Source organism: Balaenoptera physalus (genome assembly GCF_965194825.1).
Source record: "Balaenoptera physalus genome assembly, chromosome: 8".
Classification (NCBI taxonomy): domain Eukaryota; kingdom Metazoa; phylum Chordata; class Mammalia; order Artiodactyla; family Balaenopteridae; genus Balaenoptera; species Balaenoptera physalus.
In genome coordinates this window covers 52,362,166-52,387,430 of record NC_138887.1, presented here as the reverse complement: position 1 = coordinate 52,387,430, position 25,265 = coordinate 52,362,166, and the positions used below count along the sequence as shown (strand labels likewise).

At 37.2% G+C, this 25,265-nt stretch overlaps 1 protein-coding gene and 1 long non-coding RNA gene across 17 annotated transcripts in view; one reads left to right on the top strand and one right to left on the bottom strand.

The window, feature by feature from the left end:
• Positions 1–25,265, top strand: part of HDAC9 (histone deacetylase 9) — a 999,599-nt gene that overhangs the window by 412,530 nt on the left and 561,804 nt on the right. For all 9 annotated transcript variants that reach the window (XM_082472710.1, XM_082472702.1, XM_082472703.1 and 6 more), the window contains exon 3: positions 24,513–24,575. In XM_082472710.1, the coding sequence (XP_082328836.1) occupies positions 24,513–24,575 (63 nt within the window). The remainder of the gene's footprint in view (positions 1–24,512; positions 24,576–25,265) is intronic.
• LOC309665930 overlaps positions 1–25,265 on the bottom strand; it is a 104,586-nt gene that overhangs the window by 43,462 nt on the left and 35,859 nt on the right. For 4 of the 8 annotated variants that reach the window (XR_014266772.1, XR_014266773.1, XR_014266774.1 and 1 more), the window contains exon 3: positions 22,079–22,170. This is a non-coding gene — a long non-coding RNA (uncharacterized lncRNA). The other 4 variants (XR_014266776.1, XR_014266777.1, XR_014266778.1 and 1 more) reach the window with 4 other exon arrangements.

Below are 25,265 nucleotides of genomic sequence, written 5' to 3'. Positions count from 1 at the left end.
AGAACCTAATGAAATGTGTGTCAGGTTTAAAAAAAACAGGAAAATGAATGTTAAAAAGATCTATTTGAAAGTGGATGTGTTCTGATTTAGTCAATAGACATCATCGTTGTCGTGATCCTAGGAAAATCCTGGGAAGAGTGTGCTTGGAAGTAAGAGTGTCCATGTTACCTAATGTGTCTTATTCAATTTACCCCCATGTTAAGAAGCTTTATCCTGGAAAATCAAAATTGCTCTTGGATATACATAGCAACTTCTGGGAGATTTTATTTTTCTAGAAATAAAATTTAAAATTTTTACAAATCAACTTCTTTCTGTCTTTTCCATCAAATTTTCTAAGACTGATGCTACATTGCTATCTCTTAAAAATTCAAAGTTAATAGATTTTATTATTAGAAAAGAAGATATATCATGAATGCCTATACATTATACTCAAGGGCACAGATTCAAAGTTTTGAGTATCATCTTAATCTTGCTGTTTCTTATCAGCTGATTTGATCATATACATTTGGATGTCTGAACGCCAATATACTCCACTATTTAATAATTGTGCTAGTTAAATATTCTTGAGATGTCATGATAATCCATGATTCATTTGAAAATAGCAAAAAGACTACTTAAGGTTTACCCTAGACTGGATATTAAAAAATATGACTATAGGTGTCATACCATAAGATGCAAAGGTAGCCACATTACCACAGCTGTTGAGATTAACTATGGGTTCTCATTTCTCATTCCTTATATTGGTTTAAGGTGGTTTTTTTTCTTTTTTTTTTTTTATGTAATGCTCTACATATGGTTGATCCTGTTTATCTTTTTTTTAAATTTTTTTCTTTTATTCTTTTTTTGAATTTTATTTATTTTTACATACAGCAGGTTCTTATTAGTTATCCATTTTATACATATTAGTGTATATATGTCATTCCCAATCGCCCAATCATCACACCACCACCCCCACGACCACTTTCCCCCCTTGGTGTCCATACATTTGTTCTCTACATCTGTGTCTCAATTTCTGCCCTGCAAACTGGTTCATATGTACCATTTTTCTAGGTTCCACATATATGCGTTACTATACAATATTCGTTTTTCTCTTTCTGACTTACTTCACTCTGCATAATAGTCTCTAGATACATCCACGTCTCTACAAATGACCCAATTTTGTTCCCTTTTATGGCTGAGTAATATTCCATTGTATATATGTACCACATCTTCTTTATCCATTCATCTGTCGTTGGGCATTTAGGTTGCTTCCATGTCCTGGCTATTGTAAATAGTGCTGCAATGAACACTGGGGTGCATGTGTCTTTTTGAATTATGGTTTTCTCTGGGTATATGCACAGTAGTGGGATTGCTGGGTCATATGGTAATTCTATTTTTAGTTTTTTAAGGAACCTCCATACTGTTATCCATAGTGGCTGTATCAATTTACATTCCCACCAACAGTGCAAGAGGGTATCCTTTTCTCCACACCCTCTCCAGCATTTGTTGTTTGTAGGTTATCTGATGATGCCCATTCTAACTGGTGTGAGGTGATACCTCATGGTAGTTTTGATTTGCATTTCTCTAATAATTAGTGATGTTGAGCAGCTTTTCATGTGCTTCTTGGCCATCTGTATGTCTCCTTTGGAGAAATGTCTATTTAGGTCTTCTGCCCATTTTTGGATTGGCTTGTTTGTTTTTTTAATATTGAGCTGCATGAGCTGTTTATATATTTTTGAGATTAATCCTTTGTCCATTGATTCGTTTGCAAATATTTCCTCCCATTCTGAGGGTTGTCTTTTCGTCTTGTTTGTAGTTTCCTTTGCAGTGCAAAAACTTTTAAGTTTCATTAGGTCCCATTTCTTTATTTTTGTGTTTATTTCCATTACTCTAGGAGGTGAATCTAAAAAGATTGTGCTGAGATTTATGGCAAAGAGTGTTCTTCCTATGTTTTCTTCTAAGAGTTTTATAGTGTCCGGTCTTACATTTAGGTGTCAAATCCATTTTGAGTTTATTTTTGTGTATGGTGTTAGGGAGTGTTCTAATTTCATTCTTTAACATGTAGCTGTCAGTTTTCCCAGCACCACTTACTGAAGAGACTGTCTTTTCTCCATTGTATATCTTTGCCTCCTTTGTCATAGGTTAGTTGACCATAGGTGTGTGGGTTTATCTCTGGGCTTTCTATACTGTTCCATTGATCTATATTTCTGTTTTTGTGCCAGTACCATATTCTCTTGATTACTGTAGCTTTGTAGTATAGTCTGAAGTATGGGAGTCTGATTCCTCCAGCTCCATTTTTTTCCCTCAAGACTGCTTTGGCTATTTGGGGTCTTTTGTGTCTCCATACAAATTTTAAGATTTTTTTGTTCTGGTTCTGTAAAAAATGCCATTGGTAATTTGATAGGGATTGCATTGAATCTGTAGATTGGTTTGGGTAGTATAGTCGTTTTCACAATGTTGATTCTTCCAATCCAAGAACATGGTATATCTCTCCATCTCTTGGTATCATCTTTAATTTCTTTCATCAGTGTCTTATAGTTTCCTGCATACAGGTCTTTTGCCTCCTTAGGTAGGTTTATTCCTAGGTATTTTATTCTTTTTGTTGCAGTGGTAAATGGGAGTGTTTCCTTAATTTCTCTTTCAGATTTTTCATCAAAGAACCAGCTTTTAGTTTTATTGATCTTTGCTATTGTTTTCTTTGTTTCTATTTCATTTATTTTGGCTCTGATCTTTTTGATTTCTTTCCTTCTATTAACTTTGGGTTTTGTTTGTTCTTCTTTCTCTAGTTCCTTTAGGTGTGAGGTTAGATTGTTTATTTGAGATGTTTTCTGTTTCTTGAGGTAAGATTTTATTGCTGTAGACTTCCCTATTAGAACTGCTTTTGCTGCATCCCATAGGTTTTGGGTCGTCGTGTTTTCATTGTCATTTGTCTCTAGGTATTTTTTGATTTCCTCTTTGATTTCTTCAGTGATCTCTTGGTTATTTAGTAACGTACTGTTTAGCCTCCATGTGTTTGTGTTTTTTATGTTTTTTTCCCTGTAATTGATTTCTAATCTCATAGCGTTGTGGTCAGAAAAGATGCTTGATATGATTTCAATTTCTTAAATTTACTGAGGCTTGATTTGTGACCCAAGATGTGATCTGTCCTGGAGAATGTTCCTTGCGCACTTGAGAAGAAAGTGTAATCTGCTGTTTTTGGATGGAATGTCCTATAAATATCAATTAAATCTATTTGGTCTATTGTGTCATTTAAAACTTGTGTTTCCTTATTTATTTTCTGTTTGGATGATCTGTCCATTGGTGTAAGTGAGGTGTTAAAGTCCCCCACTATTATTGTGTTACTGTCAATTTCCTCTCTTATAGCTGTTAGCAGTTGCCTTATGTATTGAGGTGCTCCTATGTTGGGTGCATATATCTTCTTCTTGTTATATCTTCTTGTTGGATTGATCCCTTGATCATTATGTAGTGCCCTTACTTGTCTCTTGTAACATTCTTTATTTTAAAGTCCATTTTATCTGATATGAGTATTGCTACTCCAGCTTTCTTTTGATTTGCATTTGCATGGAATATCTTTTTCCATCCCCTCACTTTCAGTCTGAATGTGTCCCTAGGTCTGAAGTGGGTCTCTTGTAGACAGCATATATATGGGTCTTGTTTTTGTATCCATTCAGCAAGCCTATGTCTTTTGAGTGCAGCATTTAATCCATTCACGTTTAAGGTAATTATCGATATGTATGTTCCTATGACCATTTTCTTAATTGTTTTGGGTTTGTTTTTGTAGGTCCTTTTCTTCTCTTGTGTTTCCCACTTAGAAACGTTCCTTTAGCATTTGTTGTAGAGCTGGTTTGGTGGTGCTGAATTCTTTTAGCTTTTGCCTGTCTCTAAAGGTTTTGATTTCCCCATCAAATCTGAATGAGATCCTTGCCAAGTAGAGTAATCTTGGTTGTAGGTTCTTCCGTTTCATCACTTTAAATATGTCAGGCCAGTCCCTTCTGCCTTATAGAGTTTCCTTTGAGAAATCAGCGGTTAACCTTATGGGAGTTCCCTTGTATGTTATTTGTCCTTTTTCCCTTGCTGCTTTCAATAATTTTTCTTTGTCTTTAATTTTTGCCATTTTGGTTACTATGTGTCTCGGCGTGTTTCTCCTTGGGTTTATCCTGTATGGGACTCGCTGCGCTTCCTGGACTTGGGTGGCTATTTCCTTTCCCATGTTACGGAAGTTTTCGACTATAATCTCTTCAAATATTTTCTCGGGTCCTTTCTCTCTTCTCCTTCTGGGACCCCTATAATGAGAATGTTATTGCGTTTAATGTTGTCCCAGAGGTCTCTTAGGCTGTCTTCATTTCTTTTCATTCTTTTTTCTTTATTCTGTTCTGCAGCAGTGAATTCCACCATTCTGTCTTCCAGGTCACCTATGGTCTTCTGCCTCAGTTATTCTGCTATTGATTCCTTCCAGTGTATTTTTTATTTCAGTTATTTTATTGTTCATCTCTGCTTGTTTGTTCTTTAATTCTTCTAGGCCTTTGTTAAACATTTCTTGCATCTTCTAGATCTTTGCCTCCATTGTTTTTCTGAGGTTCTGGATCATCTTCACTATCATTTTTCTGAATTCTTTTTCTGGAAGGTTGCTTATCTCCACTTCATTTAGTTGTTTTTCTGGGGTTTTTTCTTGTTCTTTCATCTGGTATATAGCCCTCTGCCTTTTCATCTTGTCTTTCTTTCTGTGGATGTGGTTTTTGTTCCACAGGCTGCAGGATTGTAGTTCTTCTTGCTTCTGCTGTCTGCCCTCTGGTGGATGAGGCTATCTAAGAGGCTTGTGCAAGTTTCCTGATGGGAGGGACTGGTGGTGGGTAGACCTGGCTGTTGCTCTGGTGGGCAGAGCTCAGTAAAACTTTAATCTGCTTGTCTGCTGATAGGTGGGGCTGGGTTCCCTCCCTGTTGGTTGTTTGGTCTGAGGCGACCCACCACTGGATCCCACCCAGGCTCTTTGGTGGGGCTAATGGTGGACTCTGGGAGGGCTCACACCCAGGAGTACTTCCCAGAACTTCTGTTGTCAGTGTCCTTGTCCTAATGGTGAGACACAGCCACCCCCTGCCTCTGCAGGAGACCCTCCAACACTAACAGATAGGTCTGGTTCAGTCTCCTATGGGGTCAGTGCTCCTTCCCCTGAGTCCTGATGCACACACTACTTTGTGTGTGCCCTCCAAGAGTGGAGTCTCTGTTTCCCCCAGTCCTGTAGAAGTCCTGCAATCAAATCCCGCTAGCCTTCAAGGTCTGATTCTCTAGGAATTCCTCCTCCCGTTGCCGGACCCCCAGGTTGGGAGGCCTGACGTGGTACTCAGAACCTTCACTCCAGTGGGGGGACTTATGGGGTATTAGTGTTCTCCCATTTGTGAGTCACCCACCCAGCAGTTATGGGATTTGATTTTATTGTGATTGCGCCCCTCCTACCATCTCATTGTGGCTTCTCCTTTGCCTTTGGATGTGGGCTATCTTTTTGGTGAGTTCCAGTGTCTTCCTGTCAATGATTGTTCAGCAGCTAGTTGTGATTCTGGTGCTCTCGCAAGAGGGAGTGAAAGCACGTCCTTCTACTCCGCCATGTTGAACCAGTCTCCTCTGGTTGATCCTGTTTTGAGTGATGTACATATTTTATATGAAATGCCTGAAGGTTTTAAATGACATTTCCTACTAATGTTTTCTCCTAGCTTATAAAGGGGAAATACTAACTTATATTGGAGAATTCCCTATCATTTAGTCATCAGAACATTAATTGCTCCTAGACTTTAGTTTCCTTTAACTAGGTTTGGGCTCCATCAAGTCAGTACTTAATTATTAATAATTCACATAATCAAAAAGTAGTAAATTTTAATCCAAGTAAGATATTGACTTTAAAATAATTCAGTTTTGCTTCCAAATGGTCCCTTCAGCTTATCAGAAGTACTTTTGAAAATTTCCTTCAGATATAGCCAAAATAAGAAGACAACCGTCCCCACTTCATTACCAAAAACAGGTTGTTATAGCTTCAGATGAAATTACTAATATTAGCTTATTGATTTTAAAATACACAGTCGCTGCCATCTGGAACAAAAACATTAGCTGGGGGGAATGCATTGTGGATTGAAGATATTCCTAGGTTTCGATTAAATGACAAGCACAGATGTAATTCAGTGTACCTAGTGAAGGTTCTGTGTTTCATGTGAGTTTTGTTATTAATCTCTGTTCCTTATATTAAAGTATCTGATTTGACCTTACAAAGTAAACATAGAAAATAGCCTGGCATATACCAATCACCCTCTTGTTCGTTATTTCCATTTCTTATTTTGCAGTTAGGAATCAGTGAGTTTTTGAATACACATGGTTTGTTTAGTCTAGAGAGTTAAATTAATATAATGAGAATTTCCATTCTAATTTTTCTTATCTAGCTTATATATACTCATTATTTTTCCTTTAGGAAACAGCAGAAACTAATGATCTTTATATTCTGTTTTACAGTGTTACAGCTGATCTTGAGAAATAGGAATTATCTTAGTTCAGAATATAGAAATCTAAGTAGGCCCTCAATTATTCACTTCTTTATTTATATAATAATAGTGTGCAATATTAATAATGTGCAATAATATAATAATAAGTACAGTGTACTGGGTACCTATTATGTTCTTGTCATAATGGCAGATATTTTATATTCACTATTTCTAAATATTAAAGCAACATTGCAAAGCAGACGTTAATATTCCCATATTTAAGATGAGGGAATTGTGACTCAGAAATGTTAAGTAACTTATACAAGGTATACAGCTCATGACTGCCTAATAAGTGACAGAGCTAGAATTCAAGTCAAATTCTGTCTGAATCCAGAGCTGCTTCTCTGTTTAATAAGTCACATGATTTTGAATGTTATGTAGTTGCCCTTCATGTAAAAGAGATTCCATGGTCCTCATGAATCAAATATAAATTAATATCTGAAGGCTAAGTGTCCAATTTACAGAATATATCTCTCTTTCATTTAGAAAATATGTGAACATAAAGCCCCTCCTTAAAAAGATTTAGACCATGTAGGATCTCTTTAAAACTGAAAAGGAACCCTTCAAGTCAATGAGAATATAAAGCGGAACTTCTTTTGACTAGAGCTTTGATGCTTTTATTATTTATTTGTTTATTTTATTTATTTTTGGCTGCATCGGGTCTTAGTTGCGGCACACAGGATCTTCATTGAGGCATGCAGGATCTTTCGTTGTGGCGCGCGGGTTCTTTGCAGGCTTCTCTCTAGGTGTGGTGCGCAGATTCCAGGGCACGTGGGCTCTGTAGCTGTGTTGCGTGGGTTCCAGAGTGCGTGGGCTCTGTAGTTTGTGGCACGCAGGCTCTCTAGTTGAGGTGCACGAGCTCAGTAGTTGTGGCACGCGGGCTTAGTTGCCCCACAGAATGTGGGATCTTAGTTCCCTGACCAAGGATTGAACCCGCATCCCCTGCATTCCAGATTCTTTACCACTGGACCACCAGGGAAGTCCTGCTTTGATGTTTTTAGAAGAGTCATTTCACTGTGTCCTGTAGAATAATTGCTACAGGATCCAGGCTGGCCATTAGAGCCAAGGACAGCCTTAAGAGCATAGAAAAAATTGCTAAAATTTCTGAAATTTCATTTCACATATATCCATTTAACCAACACACATAGAGTGCTTATCATTAGGTTGGGCAGTGGCTTAGGCATGTAGATGAATGACAGATATCTATTCTTGACTTTCTGAGGTCTAGTGTGGGGAACAGACATGTAACCAATGTTAAAATATCCAATGATTTATGTTATGGTAGAAGTAAGGACAGAGTTAGGTCCTCTTGTTCATGGCAGCTCAGGTCAGGGAAGGCTTTTCTAAGGAGATAAACTTTGGGCAGAGTTCTGAAGGATGAAATGGACCTACTACTTTTTTGCTCTTGAGAAGATGGTGAACCAGCAAGGGCCACTATCTCCCTTCCATGAACTTAGCAAATATGAGATTTTATGGGATGAGTGGGAAAACAATTCAGAAATACGCTGTCTATTAAAGCCATACTTAAAATAAAAGGATTCAAAGAGTAAAAATAAAGGGATAGAAAACCATCTATCATAGTAGTTGAGGAGACCAATCAAGGAATCTGGAAGAAATAGAGAGTTTGAACAGACCAATCACTGGTAGTAAAATTCAATTTGTAATTAAAAGTACTCCAAGCAAACAAAACTCCAGGACTGGACAGCTTCACAGGGGAATTCTACCAAACATATGAAGAAAATCTAATACCTATCCTTCTCAAACCATTCCAAAAAATTGAAGAAGATGAAACACTCCAAAACTCATTCTATGAGGCCACCATTACTCTGATACCAAAACCAGACAAAGACACTACTAAACATAACTACAGGAAAATATATTTGATGAATATAGATGCAAAAATCCTCAACAGAATATTAGCAAACTGAATCCAGCAATATATAAAAAGGGTCATATACCATGATCAAGTTGGATTTATTCCAGGGACACAGGGATGGTTTAATATTTGCAAATCAATCAGTGTGATACACCACATTCACCAAAGGAAGCATATAAATCACATGATCATCTCAATAGACACAGAAAAAGCATTTGACAAAATTCAACGTCCATTCATGATAAAAACTCTCATCATAATTGCAATAGAGGGAACATATCTCAACATAATAAAGGCTATTTATGGCAAACCCACAGCTAACATCATACTCAATGGTGAAAAATTGAAAGCATTTCCTCTAAAATCAGGAACAAGACAAGAATGCCCACTCCCACCACTTCTATTTAACATAGTATTGGAAGTCCTAGCCACAGTAATCAAACAAGAAAAAGAAATAAAAGCCATCCACATTGGAAGGGAAGAAGTAAAACAGTCACTATTTGCAGGTTGACATGACACTTTATATAGAAAACCCTAACGTCTCCACAAAAAAATTAGGTACTTCCCTGGTGGCACAGTGGTTAAGAATCCACCTGCCAATGCAGGGTACGTGGGTTCGAGCCCTGGTCTGGGAAGATCCCACATGCCGTGGAGCGATAAAGCCCATGTGCCACAACTACTGAGCCTGTGCTCTAGAGCCTGTGAGCCACAACTACTGAGCCTGCATGCCACAAGTACTGAAGACCATGTGCCTAGAGCCCGTGCTCTACAACAGAGAGAAGCCACCACCGCAATGAGAAGCCCGCGCACCACAACGAAGGGTAGCCCCTGCTTGCTGCACCTAGAGAAAGCCCATGCGCAGCAACGAAGACCCAACACAACCATAAATAAATAAATAAATAAATTTATTTTTAAAAACTATTAGAACTAATAAATGAATTCAGCAAAGTTGCAATATACAGGATTAATGTACAAAAATCTGTTGCTTTTCTCTATGTTAATAATGAGAAAGAGAAAGTAAAAAAACAGTCCCATTTAATACTGTACCAGGAAGAATAAAATACCTAGGAATAACTTAACCAAGGAGGTAAAAGACCTGTACTCTGAAAACTATAAAACATTGATGAAGGAAATTGAAAATGATACAAAGAAATGGAAAGACATCCCATGCCCATAGATTGGAAGAATTAATATTGTTAAAATGGCCATACTACCCAAAGCAATCTACAGATTTAATGCAATTTCTATCACAATACCTGGGACATTTTTCACAGAACTAGAACAAATAATCCTAAAATTCATATGGAATCACAAAACACCCCAAACTGCCAGAGAAATCTTAAGAATAAAGAAAAAAGCTGGAGGTATCACACTACCAGACTTCAGACTATACTACAAAGCTACAGTAATCAAAACAGCATGGTACTGGCACAAAAACAGACACATAGATCAAAGGAGCAGAATAGTGAGCCCAGACGTAAACACAGGCATCTACTGTGAATTAGTCTACAACAAAGGAGGCAAGAATGTACAACAAAGAAAAGACAGTCTCTTCAGTAAATGGTGCTGGGAAAACTGGACAGCTATATGTAAAACAATGAGGTTAGAACATTTCCTCATACCATATACAAAAATAAACTCAAAATGGATTAAAGACCTAAGACCATAAAACTCCTAGAAGAGAACATAGGTGGAACACCCTTTAACATAAATCATAGCAATATTTTTTTGGTCTGTCTCTTAAGCCAAAAGAAATAAAAGCAAAACTAAACAAATAGGACCTAATTAAACTTACAAACTTTTGCACAGGAAAGGAAACCATCAACAAAAAGAAAAGACAACCTATGGAATAGGAGATAATAGTTGCCAACGATATGATCGACAGAGTTAATATCAAAAACATATAAACAGCTCATATATATAATGGAATATTACTCTGCTGTAAAAAAAGAATGAAAACCTGCCACTTGAAGCAACATGGATGGACCTAGAGAATATTATGCTTAGTGCACTAAGTCAGACAGAGAAAGACAAATACTGTATTATATCATTTATATGTGGAATCTAAAAACTAAAACAAATGAATGTATGTAACAAAAAAGAAACAGACTCACAGATATAGAAAACAAACTAGTGGTTAGCAGTGGGGAGAGGGAAGGGGGGAAGAGCAAGATAGGGGTATGGGATTAAGAGATAACAAAGTACTACATATAAAATACATAAGCAACAAGGATATATTATATAGCACAAGGAATTATAGCCATTATCTTGTAATAACTTTTAAAGGAGTATAAACTACAAAAAATATTGAAGCACTATGCTATACACATAAAACTAATATAATATTGTAAATCAACTCTACTTCAATTAAAGAAAGAAAAAAGAAAAGCCAGTAGTAGAATGCAACTGATAAACCACACACACACACACACACACACACACACACACACACACACACACAGGACAATATCAGGCAAATAAATGTGCACTAAAAGAAAGTCTGTTATACTAATTAGAAGCAAAATAGACAAACATTTTAATGAACATACAAAAATATTATATTCTCTTAAAATGAAAAGGAGGATAGGAAGGAGGAACCAACACGGCGGAGTAGAAGGATGTGCTCTCACTCCCCTCTTGCGAGAACACCAGAATCACAACTAGCTGCTGGACAATCACCGACAGGAAGACACTGGAACTCACCAAAAAAGATATCCCACATCCAGAGACAAAGGAGAAGCTACAATGAGATGGTAGGAGGGGCGCAATCACAGTAAAATCAAATCCCATAAACAGTGGGTGGGTGACTCACAGACTGGGGAACACTTATACCACAGAAGTCCACCCACTGGAGTGAAGGTTCTGAGCCCCACGTCAGGCTTCCCAACCTGGGGGTCCAGCAATGGGAGGAGGAATTCCTAGAGAATCAGACTTTGAAGCCTAGTGGGAATTGATTGCAGGACTTCAACAGGACTGGGGAAAACAGAGACTCCACTCTTGGAGGGCACACACAAAGTAGTGTGAGCATTGGGACCAAGGGGAAGGAGCAGTGACCCCAGGGGAGACTAAACCAGACCTACCTGCTAGTGTTGGAGGGTCTCCTGCAGGGGGTGGGGGTGGCTCTGTTTCACTGTGGGGACAAGGACACTGGCAGCAGAAGTTCTGGGAAGTACTCCTTCCGGTGAGGCCTTGCAGAGTCTGTTATTTGCCCCACCAAAGAGCCCAGGTAGGCTGCAGTGTTGGGTTGCCTCAGGCCAAACAACCAACAGGGATGGAACCCAGCCCCACCCATCAACAGTCAAGTGGATTAAAGTTTTACTGACCTCTGCCCACCAGAGCAACAGTCACCTCTACCCACCACCAGGCCCTCCCATCAAGCCTCTTAGATAGCCTCATCCACCAGAGGGCAGACAGCAGAAGCAAGAAGAACTACAAGCTTGCAGCCTGTGGAACAAAAACCACATTCAAAGATTGATAGACAAAATGAAAAGGCAGAGGGCTACGTACCAGATGAAGGAACAAGATAAAACCCCAGAAAAACAACTAAATGAAGTGGAGATAGGCAACCTTCCAGAAAAAGAATTCAGAAAAATGATAGTGAAGATGATCCAGGACCTCGGAATAAGAATGGAGGCAAAGATCGAGAAGATGCAAGAAATGTTTAACAGAGACCTAGAAGAGTTAAAGAAGAAACAAACAGAGATGAACAATACAATAACTGAAATGAAAACTACACTATAAGGAATCAATAGCAGAATAACTGAGGCAGAAGAACGGATAAGTGAGCTGGAAGACAGAATGGTGGAATTCACTGCTGCAGAACAGAATAAAGAAAAAAGAATGAAAAGAAATGAAGGCAGCCTAAGAGACCTCTAGGACAACATTAAATGCAACAACATTCGTATTATAGGGGTCCCAGAAGGAGAAGAGAGAGAGAAAGGACCCGAGAAAATATTTGAAGAGATTATAGTCGAAAACTTCCATAACATGGGAAAGGAAATAGCCACCCAAGTCCAGGAAGCGCAGCGAGTCCCATACAGGATAAACCCAAGGAGAAACACGCCGAGACACATAGTAACCAAAATGGCAAAAATTAAAGACAAAGAAAAATTATTGAAAGCAGCAAGGGAAAAAGGACAAATAACATACAAGGGAACTCCCATAAGGTTAACAGCTGATTTCTCAGCAGAAACTCTACAGGCCAGAAGGGAGTGGCGTGATAGACTTAAAGTGATGAAAAGGAAGAACCTACAACCACGATTACTCTACCTGGCAAGGATCTCATTCAGATTCGATGGAGAAATCAAAAGCTTTACAGACAAGCAAAAGCTAAGAGAATTCAGCACCACCAAACCAGCTCTACAACAAATGCTAAAGGAACTTCCCTAAGTGGGAAACACAAGAGAAGAAAAGGACCTACAAAAACAAACCCAAAACAATTAAGAAAATGGTCATAGGAACATACATATCGATAATTACCTTAAACGTGAATGGATTAAATGCTCCAACCAAAAGACACAGGCTTGCTGAATGGATACAAAAACAAGACCCATATATATGCTGTCTATAAGAGACCCACTTCAGACCTAGGGACACATTCAGACTGAAAGTGAGGGGATGGAAAAAGATATTCCATGCAAATGCAAATCAAAAGAAAGCTGGAGTAGCAATACTCATATCAGATAAAATGGACTTTAAAATAAAGAATGTTACAAGAGACAAGGAAGGACACTACATAATGATCAAGGGATCAATCCAAGAAGAAGATATATGCACCCAACATAGGAGCACCTCAATACATAAGGCAACTGCTAACAGCTATAAAAGAGGAAATTGACAGTAACACAATAATAGTGGGGGACTTTAACACCTCACTTACACCAATGGACAGATCTTCCAAAATGAAAATAAATAAGGAAACAGAAGCTTTAAATGACACAATAGACCAGATAGATTTAATTGATATTTATAGGACATTCCATCCAAAAACAGCAGATTACACTTTCTTCTCAAGTGCACACGGAACATTCTCCAGGATAGATCACATCTTGGGTCAGAAATCAAGCCTCAGTAAATTTAATAAAATTGACATCATATCAAGCATCTTTTCTGACCACAATGCTATGAGATTAGAAATCAATTACAGGGAAAAAGACGTAAAAAACACAAACACATGGAGGCTAAACAGTACGTTACTAAATAACCAAGAGATCACTGAAGAAATCAAAGAGGAAATCAAAAAATACCTAGAGACAAGTGACAATGAAAACACGATAAACCAAAACCTATGGGATGCAGCAAAAGCAGTTCTAAGAGGGAAGTTTATAGCTATACAAGCCTACCTCAAGAAACAAAAAAAATCTCAAGTAAACAATCTAAACTTACACCTAAAGGAACTAGAGAAAGAAGAACAAACAAAACCCAAAGTTAGTAGAAGGAAAGAAATCAAAAAGATCAGAGCCAAAATAAATGAAACAGAAACAAAGAAAACAATAGCAAAGATCAATAAAACTAAAAGCTGGTTCTTTGAGAAGATAAACAAAATTGATAAACCATTAGCCAGACTCACCAAGAAAAAGAACGAGAGGACTCAAATCAATAAAATTAGAAATGAAAAATGAGACGTTACAACAGACACCACAGAAATACAAAGCATCTTAAGAGACTACTACAAGCAACTCTGTGCCAATAAAATGGATAACCTGGAAGAAATGGACAAATTCTTAGAAAGGTATAACCTTCCAGGACTGAACCAGGAAGAAACAGAAAATATGAACAGACCAATCACAAGTAATGATATTGAAACTGTGATTAAAAATCTTACAGCAAACAGAAGTCCAGGACCAGATGGCTTCACAGGTGAATTCTATCAAACATTTAGAGAAGAGCTAACACCCGTCCTTCTCAAACTCTTCCAAAAAATTGTAGAGGAAGGAACACTCCCAAACTCATTCTATGAGGCCACCATCACCCTGATACCAAAACCAGACAAAGATACTACAAAAAAAGAAAATTACAGACCAATATCACTGATGAATATAGATGCAAAAATCCTCAACAAAATACTAGCAAACAGAATCCAACAACTCATTAAAAGGATCCTACGCCACGATCAAACGGGATTTATCCCAGGGATGCAAGGATTCTTCAATATAAGGATTCTTCAATATACGCAAATCAATCAATGTGAAACACCATATTAACAAATTGAAGAATAAAAACCATATGATCATCTCAATAGATGCAGAAAAATCTTTTGACAAAATTCAGCACCCATTTATGATAAAAACTCTCCAGAAAGTGGGCATAGAGGGAACCTACCTCAACATAATAAAGGCCATATATGACAAACCCACAGCAAACATCATTCTCAATGGTGAAAAACTGAAACCATTTCCTCTAATATCAGGAACGAGACAAGGATGTCCACTGTCACCACTATTATTCAACATAGTTTTGGAAGTCCTAGCCACAGCAATCAGAGAAGAAAAAGAGATAAAAGGAATACAAATTGGAAAAGAAGTAAAACTGTCACTGTTTGCAGATGACATGATACTATACATAGAGAATCCTAAAAATGTCACCAGAAAACTACTAGAGCTAATCAATGAATTTGGTAAAGTTGCAGAATACAAAATGAATGCACAGAAATCTCTTGCATTCCTATACACTAATGATGAAAAATCTGAAAGAGAAATTATGGAAACACTCCCATTTATCATCGCAACAAAAAGAATAAAATACCTAGGAATAAACCTACCTAGGGAGACAAAAGATCTGTATGCAGAAAACTATAAGACACTGATGAAAGAAATTAAAGATGATACCAACAGATGGAGAGATATACCATGTTCTTGGATTGGAAGAATCAACATTGTGAAAACGACTATACTACCCAAAGCAATCTACAGATTCAATGCAATCCCTATCAAATTACCAATGGCATTTTTTACGGAACTGGAACAAATCATCTTAAAATTTGTATGGAGACACAAAAGACCCCGAATAGCCAAAGCAGTCTTGAGGGAAAAAAATGGAGCTGGAGGAATCAGACTCCCATACTTCAGCCTATACTACAAAGCTACAGTAATCAAGAGAATATGGTACTGGCACAAAAACAGAAATATAGATCAATGGAACAAGATAGAAAGCCCAGAGATAAACCCACACACCTATGGTCAACTAATCTATGACAAAGGAGGCAAAGATATACAATGGAGAAAAGACAGTCTCTTCAATAGGTGGTGCTGGGAAAACTGGACAGCTACATGTAAAAGACTGAAATTAGAACACTCCCTAACACCATACACAAAAATAAACTGAAAATGGATTCGAGACCTAAATGTAAGACCGGACACTATAAAACTCTTAGAGGAAAACATAGGAAGAACACTCTTTGCCATAAATCTCAGCACGATCTTTTTAGATTCACCTCCTAGAGTAATGGAAATAAAAACAAAAATAAAAAAATGGGACCTAATGAAACTTCAAAGCTTTTGCACAGCAAAGGAAACCACAAACAAGACGAAAAGACAACCCTCAGAATGGGAGAAAATATTTGCAAACGAATCAATGGACAAAGGATTAATCTCCAAATATATAAGCAGCTCATGCAGCTCAATATTTAAAAAACAAACAAGCCAATCCAAAAATGGGCAGAAGACCTAAATAGACATTTCTCCAAGAAGACATACAGATGGCCAAGAAGCACATGAAAAGCTGCTCAGCATCACTAATTATTAGAGAAATGCAAATCAAAACTAAAATGAGGTATCACCTCACACCAGTTAGAATGGGCATCATCAGATAACCTACAAACAACAAATGCTGGAGAGGGTGCGGAGAAAAGGATACCCTCTTGCACTGTTGGGGGAATGTAAATTGATACAGCCACTATGGATAACAGTATGGAGGTTCCTTAAAAAACTAAAAATAGAATTACCATATGATCCAGCAATCCCACTACTTGGCGTATACCCAGAGAAAACCATAATTCAAAAAGACACATGCACCCCAGTGTTCATTGCAGCACTATTTACAATAGCCAGGACATGGAAGCAACCTAAATGCCCAACGACAGATGAATGGATAAAGAAGATGTGGTACATATATACAATGGAATATTACTCAGCCAAAAAAAGGAACGAAATTGAGTCATTTGTTGAGATGTGGACGGATCTAGAGACTGTCATACAGAGTGCATAAGTCAGAAAGAGAAAAAGAAATATCGTATATTAACGCATGCATGTGGAACCTAGAAAAGTGGTATAGATGAACCGCTTTGCAGGGCAGAAGTTGAGACACAGATGTAGAGAACACACGTATGGACACAAAGGGGGGAAAACCGCGGTGGGGTGGGGATGGTGGTGTGCTGAATTGGGCGATTGGGATTGACATGTATACACTGATGTGTATAAAATTGATGCCTAATAAGAACCTGCAATATAAACAAACAAACAAAACAACTAATACTAAACTTTCTTTGGGTTATTTGTATGGAAATATGTTAATATAAATGTTTCAGACATTACATGAAATTTCTAAAAATCTTATATGTTCTGGTATAATAGATTATAATTCTAGTTATTACTTTAAAGTGTATATCTCAGAAATAACTAAATTTCCTTGTCAATTGCATTATTATGAACTTTCATCAAATCTTTAACCATGGTCATTTAAAAAATATATATATGAAAAAAAAAAAAAAAAAAAAATATATATATATGAAAAGGAGTTTCCTAGATGGGAAAGAGTGGAAAAGCATTATGGATTACAAGAAGAGCATGTGCAAAGGCATGGAAGAATGAAGGATTTGTGTGGGCAATACCAAGAAATTGTATGTTCGTGAATTTTGAAAAAGAAACTAAAGGATTAAGTTACTAAGTCATGTTGTGGTCAGAACATGAATGGCCTTGGAGGCCATGGTTCTTTGTTCTTGGCACTAATTTAAGGGTCCTTAAATAGGAAAGATTTCATAACCATTGGATGTCTGATGAACTTAGTGATATAGCCAATTGCAAATGTTTGTACTTTAATTATATGCCATTGCTATAAACAGTTTTGATCAGTCAAAAAATAAGTACAGTATATTTTGGCTGCTTGCTATTTCTAAAATTTGGTAGTTGGCACCCAACTAGATCGAATTATGAAGTCAGAATTTAGTTGCAACATTAAAAGAAAATGTTGTTGCTATTTTCGGAAGCAAGCATCCCAACATTCTCTTGATTTAACTTGGTGATAGGTAATAGTTTGGTATGGTAAATACCACTTGATCTTTGTGGCAAGAAATGGTGTTTCTGGGTTTATTTTCTGATGTCTGCTATACTTTTATTAGCGTGTGGAAATTAGTCTTATTACAGCTCTGAAATGTAGTATCCATCCAGATGCTAACTATGACTATTAATTTTAGGTGATCAGAATCCCATTTATTTCCAAGATGATAAATATTAAAGGTACAGCTACATAATAATGAAACATACTTTGTAGTATAATATAAAATTAAAAATTTGAGGCATACCAAATAGCAAAGATTAGAATGCTAATTTTACTTAATTGGAATTCTCCCAGAATTTTTATTTTCATAGCCGTATAGCCAAAAATAGTGTTTTTGTCTTGAAACTAAGATTTCTACTAAGAGTTTGTGGTCTTATAAATACCTTGTACATACAGAGTTTGGTAAACATAGCATAGGTTAGCCAAGGTTATACAATTTGAAATACAAACCAGTATTTCAAAGTAGATGCTGTTAAAAAGAGAAAATGGTCTTTTCATACCTTGAATATTAAATGGTCTTCTTCAGTCTATTAGCAAGTTTAATTATTTTCATTTTGAAAAAGTATTATGTAATAATAATGTTTAATTTGAAATTGGACCCCAAATAGATAATTTATTTATACCTTTAGCCATCTAATCATTGCTTTGGAAAGGATGGTCTTATCTACTGGTTCTCAAACTTTACTGTTCCTCAGAATCACTGAGAGGGCTTGTAAAATTCAGATTCCCACCAGAGTTTTTCATTTAGTAGTTCTGGCCCAATAAGTTGCATTTCTAACAAGTTCCCTGATGATCCTGATGCTCTTAATCTGCTAAAAATAGAATAAATCATGGATCAGCACATCCAATTTGAAGGGAAGAGTTAGAGAAGAAATGAGTTTCAACCAAAGCAAGGCCAACAATTCTAGAGGTTTGTTGAAGTTGTTGTTTTGTTTTCTTATGGAACAGTCTCCTGGAATTTCACTGCTGATGTGTTTTCTCAGACCCTTTGGGTCCAGGCAAGATTTCCTTAAGTGAAGATCATTTGGTAACCAATCAGGTTGTTATAGTACAGAGGAATCACTCGTAAATTTAGTGTCCACTATTTAATAAGAGACAGAAAATTCAGAAAAATAAGCTACTTAGTTCAGAGTAAAAATTAGTACATTATACTTTCCCTCTCCTTCCTGTTCCTCGGGGGTCTAGGAATCAAGTCAGTTGCCTGCAGGCAAGTGTGTATAACTTTACTGATGTGACAGTACTTTGAGAAATGTGAGGATGGGAGAAACAGCAACATGAGTGAGAAAGAGTGAGCGGGGGACTCACAGCTCTTGGTGAGTAATTTGTAGCTTTCTTGTAAAGCACAATTCAGTACTTCAGGCAAACAAGTTTTAAATCTTACTGCACCTGGATTCTAGAACCATAAGATTTGGTACTGCATGAGAAGTCTGTGCTTGATTACAGATGAACAGAGGATGTATTACTGTGGTAGAATAAATTAGGTTATACTATCTCCTTTGCTTTTTTCCAGTGGAGTCTTCAGTCATGTTATTTGTGGAAATATTTTGATGACATGTAGATTTTTTAAATCTATAATTTAAATTTTTAATTAAAATTGAATTTAAATGTTTAATTTTTTTTGTTTTGCCTATATACCCATAAAAAGAATTGGAATTATCATAATTATTCTTGAATGACATTTTACATTAGGATTCGATGCCCATTCCCATTTTTTATTAAATTGGGAACCTGGTTTTTTGCCCTATTCTTTTTCACTTATTATTTAAATAAATGTAAAATATAATTAGATCAATTTCCAAAATGTTTATTAAATTGAATTAAAATTTATTATATTACAATTTCAAAAACTGCCCAGCTATTCTAGGCCGACATTTGTATTAGCTTTCTACTGTTCTTATAATATAAAATTTATTATCTTTTTTCCTAGTCAGTAAAATTGGTTTTATAAATACCTAGAAAGAAACTTAGTCACATTTCTTTACCAACATTGTTGAGATGATATGAGAGGCATTACCTCAACTTTCTTAATATTTAAATTATTGGATAATAGATGTAATCAATATACTTGGTGGTAGGTTTTAATAATGCTATCTTTTCCTCCCAGAAACAAGTGGTATCTATTTTATGATAAGCGTCTAATGTCTTTTCACTCTAAGTTTTCATTATCAAGAGTTGAAAGACAAGACTGCTAATGGCAAAAAATGCTGAAAGAATGCAGGGATGAAATATGAATAAACCTCAAATTAAATAACTTGGTCAAAATGAAGAGGACCCATTATTTATACTGTTCTACGTGGATTGCCCTCTCCTGCTACCTCTGAGAATGGAGAATTACTAACTCTTTTGAGTTTATTTTATTTTATTTTTTATTATTATAAAAGCTTTGAGACTATTTTTTGTAAATTGAGGGCATAATTTAAATGTAAAACGACAAGAGATGTATATTACGTCAATGCAGATGGTCCCCAATGTCAATGGTTCTGTTACCGAACCGAGTTCGTGCTGCCCGACACACAGCAAGCCAGAACGCTGAAACACTGGAGATGTGCAGCAAAGAGAGGGCTTATTCGAAAGGCAGCCCAGCGAGGAGACAGGAAAACAAATCTCAAAGGCCAAGGGCTAGGGATGTCGATGGGATAAAGAATAAAGAAGCAGGGTCGTCTGAGGCATGGGAGGCATGGGGAGCTTCGGGAGCGTGGGGAGCATGGGAAAGGTGATTGGAAAAAGGTGCGGTAATTGTCTTTAGGTGCTGGTATAACAAAGCTACAGGCCTCTGCAAGTTCAAAAGGTCACCTCACGGGCCCTCGGCATGCCCATTTGAAGAGTCCGTGGTCTTACCCAGTCTTAACCACCTCAGCTCAAACCACATGCAGCTGACTCCAAGTTCCTGGAAAACTACTCAGGCAAACATCTTATTGTGTAGACCACGTGCTCTTGGAGGACATGCAAATCTTAAAACACCTTGATTAGTCCAGGCAGGTGAAATGGATTTGGCTAATCATTACACAGAGTTTCAGTTCCATTTACGATTTTTCAACTTTACTATGGTGGGAAAACAATATGCATTCAGGAGAAACCACAGTTGAAATTTCAATATTCTATGAAGATGCTGGGCAGCAGCAGTGAGCCACAGCTCCTAGTCTGCCACAGTGATCACCGGGTAGATAACTGATACACTTAAAGCCATTCTGTCTTGCACTTTCAGCACAGTATTCAATTACACGAGATAGTCAATACTTTATTATGAAATATGCTTTGTGTTAGATGCTTTAGTCCTCCTGTAGGCTTCTGTAAGTGTTCTGAGCATGTTTACAGTAGGCTAGGATTAGCTATGATGTTTGCTAGGTTAGGTATATTAAATGCATTTTGACTTAATGATGTTTTTCATTTAGAGGTTTATCAGGAAGCAACCCCATCTTAAGTCAAGGAAGATCTGTACTAGGATTTTTGCCGTCCCTCTTATGTTTATCACTAGTTTTACATATTCTGTTTAAAACCACTCTGAGACAATTAAGAGTGATTCTATTTTTCATAAGTAGATAATGTTAAAATTTATTCTCAATATCTCAGATAATTATTTGCATTGTAAGGGACAAGATGGTGGACTGGAGACCATGAATGCTAGACCTGCTTGGCTAGAGTACCTGTTAGAAACTAAGCAAGTCTCTCAGTCATAACTCCATTAAGGAGTGCCTTTGCATCTTTCATAACCCTCTAAAAAGTCTCTTTACTTTCTTCATGTGTAAAATAGGGAGATCATTTGTACTAGATGAGTGGATTTCAGTTATTTTGTTCCTTCCTTTCCTTTCTCAGCTTTACTGAGATATAGTTGGCATACAGTACTGTATGTTTAAGGTGTAGAGCATAATGATTTGACTTACATACATCATCAATGACTACCACAATAAGTTTAGTGAGCATTCATCTAATAGATCATCTAATATAGGTACAAGATAAATTGAAAACAAAAAAAATTTTTTCTTGTGATGAGAACTCTTGGGATATACTCTGTTAACAACTTTCATATAACACATAGCAGTGTTAATTATATTAATCATATATTAATTATGTATTATATAATAATAATATAACTATTATGTTGTACATTATATTCCTAGTACTTATTTATCTTATAACTGGAACTTTATACTTTTTAACCACCTTCATCCAATTCCCATCCCCCTACCCCTCACCTCTGGTTATCACAAATCTGATCTCTTTTTTTCTTTATGAGTTTATTTGTCTTGGAAGTATGATTGACCTACAACACTGTTAGTTCCTGGTGCACAACATAATGATTGGATATTTCTATACATTACGAAATGATAGCAATGATAAGTCTAGTTACCATCTGTCACCATACCCCATATTTTTTTCTTAATTTTATTCTTAATATAAGAAGTCATTATTCAGAACAAATCTTACATACCCAAATCTAAACAGATGAAAATGAGGCTGCCCTGGTTCAGGGAAGAACGTCTTCTGGAGAACACTGAGTCAACTCCCAGGTACCTTGGCATCCTGGGCGACAGAGAGTTTGGACATCATTATAGACAATCTCTAAATTTCCTCCCAGGTCTAAAATGCTGTGGTTGCTTACATAATCTCCGAGATAAATTGCCAGATCCACAGTATTTCCATCCCTGGAATTTTATACACCAGTTTCTTAATTGAGTGAAAGTTTACTTGCAAAAGCAGATGGAATTAAACAGTTTTTCCCATTGACAGGAACATAAGATTTTCATGTTTAGCTTAAGTCAAATGTAATTTGGAATAACTTTTTAATAAAAATTCTTATAATTTATCTGTTGAAATATAATTGCACACTAAGTAGGAGTTAATCTATGAAAGTAGGAAAATTCAGTGCCATTTTCTTCAGCTGTGAGTTATCTGCCTAATGCCTTAACATGCTTCCTCCTTTTCACCAAAAGTCTGTCTCCGTGTTCTCTTTCTTCTGCCCCACACTCTGCTTGACCAAGATCCCTCCTTCACCTGATCATCCTGGGAACCTTGAAATGCTCTGCTGCTTCCCCTTCCTTCTCTGTTGCTACTAATGCTTTAGGAGTTTTATTTTTTTCTTGCTGATCTAGTTTAGAAAAAGGAGAAGAGCTCCTATGACCAGTGGATTTTTCATTTTGGGGTTTGCTCTTGGGAGTGGCTAGATGCTAGCAACCCAATTTGTGATGCAGAATTTATTTCTCAGATAGAAATGATGTAAACTGTACACCAGAGACCATAGAGTTTTTAGTACTAAATACTATAGCTCATTTACAGGTGAATTCCACAATGTGTGTTGGTCTGGGAATCTATCAACTATTATAAATGCTATTTCTATAGAAAAGTGAGGTCTGTGTTTCAGGCAATCAATGTAGAAATGAATGCAGAACATTCATAGTTGGGGACTGACCATATTTATTTATTGATCCACAGGTACATATAATCTGTTATTCTGCACCATCCATAAGAAAGTACCAACATTTTCTTTTACTTTTGCAGGTGAATTGAATTTAGCCTGAGAGGCTGAAATGGAACGTTTTTAGGTCTAAGCTGTGTGCATATATATATACATATATATATTTTAGATATAATAGAAACTGAATGCAATAAAATTGATAGGTGGTACTAAGATTACATTAAGATTTGTGAAACAGGACAATTGCCTTACAAAAATAGCAAGTAAAAAGTCAAGCTAGTCCTTCATAAACATTTTATTCTGGGGTGTGCTTGTTTTCTGAAACTACCTCTACTAAATCTCCTGTCAGTCTTAAAACTAGAAGGCAGAAAAGCTTCTAGTGCTACAGCCAACTGCAGTGTAGCCAGAGAAACAGGCAACAAAAATAGAACACCAGGATTGCTGAGCGTGGGTGAGGCAGAAACCACATTATGAGCAAAAGCTTCCAGTATTATTTTAGAACCAATACAGAGCTCTGCACTTCTCTCCTCTCTCTTCCAAAAACACATACTACAAAAATAAAATGAAATGAAATGTATGTGCATTTGCCCTCTTAGAACTATGATTCTTAATTTTTTTTTTCCCCTTCCTTTCTTTGGAAGCGAATCGCCAGTATGGAAACAGTGTGTAAAGCAAGCTTGGAGGGAGGAAAGAGTTAATTGCTTTTAAGGCCCTGCAATAGAGAATTATGGTTTGAAAGATAGAGGCTGGACAGCTGGGTTTGCTGGGGTATTTTTAAATGCATTAATGCAGGCTCCAATCACTCGGCCATGCTTGACCTATTTTTGGCTCAGGCCGACCATTGTTCTATTTCTGTGCCTGTGGGCCATGCTGTTGTTGATTCATATGCAAATGCATTATCACTAGCTTTAGCCAACTTGAGCTGAGAGAGACCAGAGAGGGGGAAGAGACACACACAAACAGGAGAAGGGCACCGGCTGAAGCCACTTGAAGGACTGACTGACGGTTCTTAACAACGAAACTCTAGCAGCGTGAGGAACTAAAAGCCAGGTTTAATTGGTTTCTTTTTCTCGTGGGTAGAGTTAATATTTTTCTACTTATTTTGACAAAGCAATAACCCCGAAGCACATTCCTAGTTCCCACCTGCTTTTAGTTTCCGGTGTAGCCTAAACTCCAGAGAGCCTTAGCATCCACTCGGTCCTTTCTGCTTTGTACACAGGTTGGTAACGTGGGAAAAGTGCCCAGGTCTTTTGAAAAGTGTGTGTTAACAGAAAGGAAACCATTGTTGAAGCTGATCCTCTGCTTCTTTTCCTCGGGGTGGAGGGAGGACCAGCCAGGGTAACTCCTGGGGCCCGTATACTGAGCAGCGATGAATCTTTCAGTAGCTGAAGTAAGAGTGATTGGAATATGCTGCAGACAATTTACGAGACTGACTCGTGTTTTTCTTCAGATGGGGTGGCTGGACGAGAGCAGCTCTTGGCTCAGCAGAGAATGCACAGTATGATCAGCTCAGGTAAGACCCTTTTTTCATAACTGAGACCTTTTACGTGTGAGAAGGGGCTGACTTGGGAAATGAAGCTCCGGAAAGCACCTCTGTTAAGGGTTTGCTGCTTTTTGGTGTTGATGTTGCTATTTTCTTGGCGTCTGGAGGGTTTTAGATCCCTTCCATTACTGTTTCTGTGAATATTCAGTCTGCTCAGGGACAGGCTGCTTCTGAATGAAATCTCTAAGCTTCTGATGAAGGATGGGACTGAGATAAGTAAAATGTGCTTGGGGGTGTTTTGCCTGACTATGCCACTAGAAAAAGGAGATCTGTACTGATTGTAAGCGTATTCTAATGGGACTTTAAAATAATCAGGTAAGTTCATATCGGGGCTGCAGCTTACATTGCAGTCTCCTCTAGCCGGATGATTTTATATTTACAGTGTGCCTACAGAAGCACATCTATTTATAGACCTACCTTCTGAAATGTGTTTGCTACAGGAGTTGTGAAGGTAGTTTTAATGTGGCTTTTTCTCCTAAGCCCAAAATGAAACTGCTTAAGGATGAAATGAAATTATTATTAGCAGATGGTTATTTTAAGTTTCTTCAAAACATTTGGGGAGTCTAGCATTGTCAGGCAGATGCGACGGCATAACACACATATAAAGGTGTTATATGCAGGTGCAACGTTTTAAAGAATAACTAACAGATTCCGATTTTT